The sequence below is a fragment of the Pogoniulus pusillus genome, chromosome 10, assembly GCF_015220805.1.
Source record: "Pogoniulus pusillus isolate bPogPus1 chromosome 10, bPogPus1.pri, whole genome shotgun sequence".
NCBI classification, from domain to species: domain Eukaryota; kingdom Metazoa; phylum Chordata; class Aves; order Piciformes; family Lybiidae; genus Pogoniulus; species Pogoniulus pusillus.
Genome location: NC_087273.1, coordinates 7,880,002 through 7,889,877, shown reverse-complemented (window position 1 = coordinate 7,889,877; position 9,876 = coordinate 7,880,002). Strand labels below are relative to the sequence as shown.

Here is a 9,876-nt window from a genome sequence, read left to right as displayed (position 1 = left end):
CTACTGTGATATCCCAGTGGAGGGTGTTGCTGGGTCTGTTTGCTGTTGCAGAAGCTTGCTATGTGGTCAGAGATATAAAGTTAACAACAGTGTTGTTAAGAAAAAGAAACAGTTGAAAATGACAGAGCTGACAGAGCTCTGGAAGACACTCACTTGGAGGGGCAGTGAGGCAGCACACTGCTTTTTGGTGCTTTTTGGGTTTGCTTTCTGCTGCTTTTTACTGGGTTATATCCCCCCCCACACACACTTTCTTGCAGGCATAACTTCAGAGGAAAGATTAATCTTAGTGCTTCCTGGTGGAAAGAGGAGGAAGAGATGTACACAGATTCATTAAGTTTAGAGTAGTGGGGAGCTCCAGTGAGGAGCAAATGCAAACAGCTCCTTTGAGATGAGGCAATGAACTCCATGGAGAAAGGCATGGGGAGAGGTTCTGGAGTGAAACAAGCCCCAAATTACCAAGCCCCAGTTCTGGGTAGCTAAGAATTTGCTCTAGTTAAATCTAATCCACTGAGAGATGAGAAAGACATTGGGATTGTCAGCTTGGGTCAGTGTTAATGAGGCAAAGAAAATGACAAGACATACTTTAAATCCCACCGAAGGGATCAGCAAAATCCTTTCATCACTTGGAGATAGTGCAAGGAGTTCTTTATAATTAACTTTAATGTATAATTAACCTGGAATAGAAGTGCTTCCCTTTTAATGCAGGGGAAGCTGAAATGAGGAAGCCCTCCAGGATAAAAACACTCTACTGATGTGTGACCATGCCACCCCAGCTGGCATCCAGGGTGGACTGGACCTTCCATCCTTCTTCCTGCCAAAACCTTCCCTCTGAAGCGGTGTGTTGGGAGGCTCTGTGCCTGCAGGCTTTGGGAGGGCCTCTCAACCTCCTGCCAAACTGGACTGTGGCTCCTGACTCATCTTTTGTCTTTCAGGAGCAGGCTAAGGATTTTTTCTTGGGAGTCTGGCCCTACTTCTCTGAGGTCTCCAGACTGACTCTGAAGTTTTCACCATGGATAGCATAGGGCTGGAAGACACCAGGGTGGTGAGAGCACTGTTTTAGCCAGCCACATAAGGCACCTTTGGTGTAAAAGGGTCCAGAGAAGCTGTGCAGCAAAAATCTTCAGGGGGTTATTGCTATTCAAGATAAAGGCAGAAACTTCTCAGCTGAGACAAACTGACATGCTATGGGAGAAACAAGGGACTCAGAAACTCCAGCAAGATGAGAGGCCTCTTGCTTAGCTACACCAATGAGTAACTTAAGATAGAGAAGTTGTGGATGTTCTTTAACATGTAGCTTCCTGGGCTAATGAAGAGAGCAGAGTGACACTGGAAAGGGCTGCCCAGAGAAGTTGTGGATGCCTCAATCTTGGAAGTGCTAAGACCAGGTTGGATGAGGCTTTGAGCAAGCTGGGCTAGTGGGAGATCATAGAACAATAAAATCAGTCAGGATTGGAAGGGACCACAAGGATCACCTAGTTTCAACCCCCCTGCCATGGGCAGGGACACTCTGCCCTACATCAGGCTGGCCAGAACCTCATCCAGCCTGGCCTTAAACACCTCCAGGGATGGGGCCTCAACCTGGGCAACCCATTCCAGGCTCTCACCACTCTCACGGTGAGCAACTTCCTCCTCACACCCAGTCTGAACCTACCCACCTCCAGCTTTGCTTCATTCCCCCTAGTCCTGTCACTCCCTGATAGCCTAAAAAGTCCCTCCCCATGGCAGTGGGCTGGAACTGGATGATCTTTAAGGTCCCTGACCCAAACCATTCCATCGTGCTATACATAGCCCCAGCAACTACCAGTGTGTGTGGGTCCAGTGCCAGGCAGACCAGGCACAGATACTGACATGCCAGCCTCTGCATGGGCTGGAGAGCAGACCACAGGCCTCGAGTTAGCAGCAGCAGAGGTGTGTCCTTAGACCTCCCAAACCCAGGGGTAAGCCATCTCTAATGAGAGCAGCGATTAGTCAGAGATGTGACTTGCTAAAGGCCAGGGTGTATTTTCTCTTGTGCAAGATCAAACAGAGTCACAAGCAGTGTGTGACATCCTTTGGGTATTTACATTTTTCTCAAGCAGATCTGGGGCATTTCTAGGGAGCTACAAGAAAATCAGACTGGCCACTTGTCTGGCTGCAGCCTGTGCAAACCAACAGATGAATTGAGAGTTTGGGCTGGGGACCCTGCTGCTGGGCAGGGCCCTTTGCCCTCAGCAAGGCTGGGTGCTGGAAGGGTACCCTTAATTTTGTCCACAGAGGGAAACTCTTCCGGGCATCACCCTCTGGCTGAGCAGGAGATAACTTTTCTCTCACTGCTTTTACCAGAGCTGCCTGGTGAGTGCCACACTCCTCCCAGAAGCATGTGGGAGAGCAGTGACTCCTAGCTGTGGGATCTAGAGACTTTCGAGACTCATCTGGATGTGTTCCTGTGTGACTTGCCCTAGGTGAACCTGCCTTGGCAGAAGGGCTGGACTGGATGACCTCTGGCATTCCCTTCCAAACCCTGCCGTTCTATGATCACAACACTGTATGCACCTTGTCTACTGTCTCTCAGGGCCTGTACATATTGCAGCCTCTTGCTGTGACCCAGGTAAAGCTAACCTGGGTTCTTCTCTGGATTCTGTCTTCTGGCCCAGAGTTTCTTCTCAGAGCATCACCTGCTGGCCCTGGGGTGCAAGAGCAGCTTGCAGAGAGCAGCATCTCTGCTTCCCCCTCAAGGCTCTTGAAGTGCACTCCAATCCTCTGCCTGCCTGCCTGCCGTGAGCTTTATGTTTTTCCCTTGGGCACAAAACTCCCATCCCAGAACGCAGTGTGTCAGGGCCGGGTCTCTTCTCTGCAGGAACTGTGAGGTGGTCTGTCCCTCGTGTTGTGCAGAGGGGCTGGGGTCACTCTTGAAGAGATGGGGCTGGGCAGCCTGTCTCCCTTTACACACCCTCTGAGAGGAAAGGAGCCCCACCAGGGTATTTTCTCCCACTTTTTCTTTTGCCTCCCCACCCCTGGCTTTAATCCCTAGGCATAAAGGAGGGCAGTTGGCATCTCAGCACTGTAGTGTGAGAATCAGCACTCCAGCGATTTCACAGGGCTCAAGCCAAGGGGTACTTAAATCCGGGGCAAAGGGTTTGTTGCTAACCCAAGGAGGCTGCCAGTGCAGAGCACTCGAGGAAAGCCAACAGCACGGTCTCCACGGGTTGTTAGAAAGGTATTTCCCTGTCTGTAGCTACGGGTCAGAGGAGGAGACTTTAGGCCAGAAAAGCAGCTTGGAAAGTGTCAGAAGGGAATCAGAGGGGGCCCAGCCTACAGCACTGCACAGCCCCAGCACCACGAGGCCCCTCGCCAGCAGCTCTGTCTCCAGAAGTGCTGCAGCACTGAAAGGCAGAGAGACATCTCCAGGGATTTCCCAGAGCTGAACGGAAAACAGCTACAAATGCCCAACCGAGCAGAGAGGATTTGCTCAGCCCCTCACGCGTGGCAGCGAGCAGGGGAACAACTGCAGAGGAGCTGAGGTGCACAGAAAGCAGGCGCCTGGGGCCGCCCTGCTCCTCATCCCAGCCGGCACCGTGCTGGGGACTGGGGCACAATTAAGGTGGAATTACTTGGACCTTCTCCAAACTATCCACAGAGAGGCCTGCTCTCCGTGGTGTTGGCTACCTTGCACCAACTCTGCTCCTGCAGTTCAGTCCCGACTTCAGCAGCGCTCTGGCGTATGGGTCCAATGGCCAGGGAGGCGGCTGGAGGACAGAGCTGGTGCAGGATGTTCCCTGCAGAACTTCCAGTCAGCATTTTGCCCTCTGTTGTACACCCAGGTCACAGGGCTCCAGCTCAGGCTCCTGACTTTTCTAGTTCAAACACAGCTCAGTTTTGGTGCACTCAGCTGGGGTGCTGAAATGCCGTGGGAGCGTTCAGCAAGGAGTGCTGGGGACATGGGGAGCAAAAGATGAGGTCAGGACTCCGGATGCTGTTCCTGTCACTGCAAGCATGCTCTGGCAAGGTTTCCTGCAGGGAGCAGGATTCCTCCTGCCACCCAGCCATAAATTGCTGTGCTGTTTCATAAGCTGCCCTTCCTGAAGTTATCTGCAGATAGGTATCTCACGGGCTGGTCGTGGCTTAACTTAGTAGCACAGGGCACTTTTACAGCAGCTCTGGCTGAAGTGGGCTTGTGAAGCTGCATGTCATTAATGTCAGAGAGTCACAGAATTATTTCAGCTGGAAAAGCCTTCTAAGATCACCCAGTCCAACCATCAAACCAGCACCACCAATGGCCACGTCCCCAAGTGCCATAGCCACACCTTCAACACCTCCAGGGATGGGGACTCCACCACCTCCCTGGGCAGCCTGTGCCAATCCCTGACCACTCTTGCAGCAAAGAAAGTTTTCCTCATCTCCAACCTAACTCTCCTCTGGCACAATTTCAGGCCATTTCCTCTCCTTCTATCACCTGATACCAGGCAGAAGAGCCCAGCATCCACCTCACTGCAGCCTCCTCTCAGGTAGCTGTAGAGAGCAGTGAGGTCTCCTCTCAGCCTCCTCCACACTAAACACCTCCAGTTCCCTCAGCTGCTCCTCACCAGCCCTGTTCTCCAGGCATTTTGGACTGGATGATCCTGGTGGTCCTCTCCAACCATAGTGATTCATGGTGATTAGATGTTGTGCTGAGGGGTTTGGTTTAGTCAAGGGCTTGTCAGTGTGAAACTAATGATTGGACTCGATGAGCTTGAGGGTCTTTTCTAATCTAAGAAAGTCTGTGAGTCTGTGATTTTACCAGCTTGGTTTCCCTTCTCTGGACATGCTCCAGCCCCTCAATGTCTTTCTCTGGACATGCTCCAGCCCCTCAATATCTTTCTCTGGACATGCTCCAGCCCCTCAATGCCTTTCTCAGCGTGAGTGGCCCCAAAGAGAATCCAGTATCTGAGCTACATCCTCACCAATGCCGAGTACAGGGGCACAATCACTGCCCCACTCCTGCTGGCATCATGTGCAAGGGAAACTGAGGCATGAGTCCTGAGTTCCCTGCTACTGCCACTCACAGAATCACAAAGGTTTGAAAAGACCTTAAGATCATCGAGTCTGATCCAGTCACACAGATCCACAGAGCACTGCAGCTGCTCCCACTTTCACCTCCCAGTCGTGCTGTGTGCTGTGAAGGGACACGGTGGAGGGGAAAGGCAGGCGTTAGGGAGAAGCTGGGAAAGCAGCCTCCTTTCTTGCTGGCTGCACAAAGCCCTGCCCGGCCTCTTCTATGCAAACAAAGCATTTCTCTTTTCCCTCTGGAGCCTTCTGCAGCTGGAACGGAACCAACAAGATCATGCTACTTTTCAAAAGCCACGGCCTGACTTCTCACATCCAGTGGAGCCCCACACAACCAGCCTTAACTTTCAGGCAATTTTTAAATGCTGATGTAAAACACAAAAACCCCCTTGGGGCTTCATTTAAGGGCAAGTAGTGATGGTTTGTGCCAGGGGCAGTCCCAGCAGGCGGGAGGCTGGGCTGGGAGGATGCCTACAGACGTATTCTCAGAGGCAATGACTCCGCAGCGGTAACTCGAGGAGTTCAGCCCTGATTTTAAGGCAGGGATCACTTAACAAAAAGCAGGCACCTCGCTGCAGACACAGAGCCACACTCAGGCTCCCGGGACAAAAGCCAAGAGAGGCTGCAGAGCAGCTAGGAGAGCTTACAGTAAGGATTTCTGGGAGCACGCAGAAGCAAACAATCACCAGCTTTGAAAAGTCATGCACGTCCTGCCTGCAAAGAACAATATCAATGGAGATCTCCCGCTGCCCACTTTAAATGGCTGGGAAAGCTCCAGCTGTAATTGATCCCATTCTTCCCCCTCCCTCCACCATGTGATGGTCTTGCCCAAGAGATTAAAGCTGCGGGAGCTCCGCGCTGAGTCACGCCGGTTTGTGGAGCAGGGGCTCGGGGGTGTCCTGCCTGGTGGGGCTGGTGTCTGCAGCATGGAGCAAGTGAGTGCCTTCTTCACGCTCGACTGGTGTGCCAAGCAGGACTGGTGTTGGGCTGTGTGTGGGGTTCGGGCTCGGTGCCAGAGGGAGGAGGAGAGAAGGATTAGCTGAGAGGAAATGCTGCCCTGATAGATGGCTCGGGGAGGAATTGTTAGGGCTGAGCCGTCCCTTTCCCTCCCCTCTAGCGTAGTGTCGAAGCGGGAAAACTGGGCTGATGCATGTCCGAGTCCTTCAGAACGATGAAGGTTTGGGGCCATTGGCAACTTCACAGTTTAAATGTCTTTTGTGCACCCCCACCCCCTTTTTGTTTTCCTTTCTTTCCTTAAACTTTGTGTTTTCCTTTGGGGGAAAATGCCTTTCGGGGCTAGGAGTGGGCTAACTCCTAAGGCACCAGCAGAGGCAAGCAGGCTGCTCCTGCCGTTCCTCGAAACCCCCCCCAGGCTGTTTCAGGTTGCGCTCCAGTGGTGCGCTAGAGAGGGAGCCAGGAGGCAGCGTGAGAGCTGCGAGGATAAGCAGTTTAGTGACGGGGACACCCGACCTGAGCGTGGGCACAGCAGGCTGCAGGACCAGTGCCGACGGGGCTGGGGGGCAGTCCTTGAGAAGCACTGCAGCTGCTGGGCACGGACCTGCACAAGCCAGGCAAGAACTAGCTAAAGGGAGCACCATAACTAACTGGAAGTGGAGGGTGACTTGGAAGTCAAGGCCATTCTGTTCAGCTAACAGCTGTATCTTGGTTGGTTTGGTTTTCTCCTCCTGCATGGTGAAATGAACCTAAGCTTGCAATAGCTGCTTCTGCTGTTAGCTGCTTTCTGCTCTCCTTGCCATTTCTGGTGTAGGGTTAAATGGAGCCTAGCATCGCTGTCCTTGGAGAACAGGCAGCAAGAGTGGTGTGAACTGAGCCTGACCCAACCAAACAGCATCTTCCTCTCAGCTGAGGGAGACTGGTGAAGTTCAAGACTTGTATCAGGAAGAGTATGGCCAGTAGGACAAGGGAGGTTGTTCTGCCCCTGTACTCAGCACTGCTCAGGCCACATCTTGAGTACTGTGTCCAGTTCTGGGCTCCTCAGTTCAAGAGAGATGTTGAGATACTGAAGCTGGTGAGGGGCCTGGAGCACAGCCCTGTGAGGAGAGGCTGAGGGAGCTGGGGGTGTGCAGCCTGCAGAAGAGGAGGCTCAGGGCAGACCTCATTGCTGTCTACAGCTACCGGAAGGGAGGCTGTAGCCAGGTGGGGTTGGGCTCTTCTCCCAGGCAAGCAGCAATAGAACAAGGGAACACAGTCTCAAGCTGTGCCAGGGGAGGTCTAGGCTGGATGTTAGGAGGAAGTTGTTGTCAGAGAGAGTGATTGGCATTGGAATGGGCTGCCTAGGGAGGTGGTGGAGTTGCTGTCCCTGGAGATGCTGAAGCCAAGCCTGGCTGAGGCACTTAGTGCCATGGTGTAGTTGATTGGCCAGGGCTGGGTGCTAGGTTGGACTGAGTGATCTTGGAGGTCTCTTCCCACCTGGTTGATTCTATGAAAGTACTCTTCTGGGGGAGTGAATTGCATGGCTCTGAGGAGGGTCAAGCCCTGTCCTCTGTTATGGGAGCTTCCCAGGGCAATTGTGCAGCTGTACTGGGCTGCAGCCAGAGGTGGTCCCCACTGACCTCTCTGTGTGTAGAAGTCCAGGCAAGAAGTGTTTGGTGCCTTCTGTCACTTCCTACCCAGAGAAGGAGGGAGGCTTAATGTCATAAAAGCTGCTGGGTCTGTCAGAGCTGGTTTGTGCCTTGGCCCAAGCATGGTTGGTAGGCTTGCCTTGGGAAACAATAACTCCTGTGGTTTGGTCCTGCAGGGACTGGTTGTTACTCAGCTGGACATCCAGCCTGGTGAGTGCATCAAAGTCAAAGGGAAGATCACGTCTGATGCTAAGGGGTGAGTGAGGAGATGGCAAATGAGCTCCTGTGGCACTGGGGGAAGCCTGAGCTCCTGCTGTGGTCAGCTGGAGCTGCTCTGTGTGCACTTCTTGAGCACTGTGTCTGTTTCCCCAGGTTTGCTGTCAATGTAGGGAAGGACAGTGGCAACCTCATGCTGCATTTCAACCCTCGCTTCGACTGCCATGGGGATATCAATACCATTGTCTGCAATTCAAAGGAGGATGGCACGTGGGGTGAGGAGGACAGGAAGGCTGACTTTCCCTTCCAGCATGGTGACAAGACTGAGGTGAGGCCCCAGGGGTGTGAGTGCAAGGGATAAGGACTCAGCTCTTGAGTGCTGCCTTGTAGCTTTGCAGTGGAGATGGAGCAGGCATCAAAGGAGGAATAAGTAACATGGGAAGAGTCTCTCAGCTAAAGCAAACCAACCATGTTGACCTGCTCAAGTCCAAGCCTAACAGCTCAGATGTGATAAGTGCTGCTCTCTGTTCTTCCTTTGCAAGCCACAGCAGTAACAGCAATTAGAACACTGACCCGAGACTCAGACTGGGTCTGTCTCATCCCTTTGCAGAAGCTTGGGGCTGACTTTTAGGCAGAGCAGATGAGCTTCCTGCCCTCCATGCCTCTACTGGGCGGAGAGCAGGCCGAGCTAGTGAGCATGGCCTTGACACCCACAGCCAGCTGGTGTCCTGCCCCAAGGGTGGAGGTAGTGGGGAGTGAGACTGCTGAGCTGTGTTGTCAACCTTCCTTCTTGTGGCTCTCTGCAGATCTGCATCTCCTTCGATGAGACGGAGGCAACGGTGAAGCTGCCCGAGGCAGAGTTCCAGTTCCCGAACCGGCTGGGCATGGAGAAGATTGAGTACCTGGCTGTGGAGGGTGACTTTAAAGTCAAGGCCATCAAATTCAGCTAATGGCTGTGACTTGGTTGGTTTGGTTTCCTCCCCCTGCACTGCAAAATAAACCCCAACTTGCAATGGCTGCTTCCTCTGCTCTTTTCTGCTCTAATCTGCTTGCTCCTGTGTGTGCTGCAGGGGTGGACAGTGTAAGGGGGATGTGTCCATACTCTGCCTACTCGCACCACGTGCCAGGCCAAGCATGACTTGCTGCAAATAAAGCCACTTTAGCCTAGCTGCTTCCTTGGCCCTGTTTGCTGCACTGAGTGGGGCCTGGCTGTTTGGTTTCTCAGCTCTGGGAGCAGTCCCAGCTAGGGCAACTCAGACAAGTGCACGCTGGGCATGTGGTGTGGCATCACTGGACAAGAGGTGCTGCTTCCATCTCCTTGCTGGCATGGGAGACTGACAGGGCACAGCTTGTGCTCTTTAGCTTTGCTTTCCAGGAGCATGCTCAGCAGTTAGGTGCACTGCAGGCTGGCACTAGTGTGCTTCAGGAGCAGAGAAGGGCAGGCAAGTTGGGCTAACTGCACTTGTCAGGGGGGAAGATTAGGAGTGAGGTCTGGAGAGGATCCAGCTGTTTGTGCTGTGTCAGGAACTGAGGTCCTGGCAGAGACCCTGGGGTATCATGCTATACTGTGAAGTCAGTCTTAGCAACATGCCAGGTATTGGTGCCAAGCCACATAGCAGCCTGTGGGTCAGTGTCTCTAAACACTTGGCTGTGAAGCTCTAGGTGCAGCCCCAGGGCTGTAGCAATCAGGGTTACTGGAGGTGTTAAATCCCAAGTGTGCCAAGCACAGCTAGTTGCAGTGAAGGAGGCAAAAAGGAAGTATCTTAGTAAATGAAGTCTCTCTTGCTCAGAACTTCTTTGCTCTGCTCATGCAATGCCTTGGAATGTGTCTGCTGCTGCCATTTCCTAGCTACCTGCCGGCCATGCCTACCCAAGACCAGGCTGCAGCTGGGATGCCTGTGGCTTTTGAGTACCTGATGAAAGTTAAAGAAGTGCTGGAATCTCTCTTCTGTGAGCTAATCTCTCTTGGCAGGGCTGTTCTAGACTAGGGCTGCATTTGCTGTTCTTTGAACAGCTGAGCAGCTGGGCCAGCTGCTTGGCTGGGGCCAATACCACC

At 53.0% G+C, this 9,876-nt stretch overlaps 1 protein-coding gene across 1 annotated transcript; it reads left to right on the top strand.

Annotated features, from left to right (window-relative positions):
• Positions 1-5,825: 5,825 nt before the first annotated feature.
• Positions 5,826-8,833, top strand: LOC135178661 (16 kDa beta-galactoside-binding lectin). The gene is made up of 4 exons (XM_064149723.1): positions 5,826-5,957; positions 7,781-7,860; positions 7,977-8,148; positions 8,627-8,833. Exons 1-4 carry the CDS (start codon positions 5,841-5,843, stop codon positions 8,768-8,770), a joined length of 513 nt encoding a protein of 170 aa, XP_064005793.1. The 5' UTR covers positions 5,826-5,840; the 3' UTR covers positions 8,771-8,833.
• The last annotated feature ends 1,043 nt before the right edge of the window (positions 8,834-9,876 follow it).

What these genes read in the sequence shown, in the direction of transcription:
- LOC135178661 (XM_064149723.1), top strand. Translation starts at nt 5,841, where the DNA reads ATGGTCTTGCCCAAGAGATTAAAGCTGCGGGAGCTCCGCGCTGAGTCA. An exon ending in GTGTCTGCAGCATGGAGCAA is followed by an intron (nt 5,958 to 7,780) that starts GTGAGTGCCTTC and finishes TTGGTCCTGCAG; the next exon opens with GGACTGGTTGTTACTCAGCT. An exon ending in ATCACGTCTGATGCTAAGGG is followed by an intron (nt 7,861 to 7,976) that starts GTGAGTGAGGAG and finishes CTGTTTCCCCAG; the next exon opens with GTTTGCTGTCAATGTAGGGA.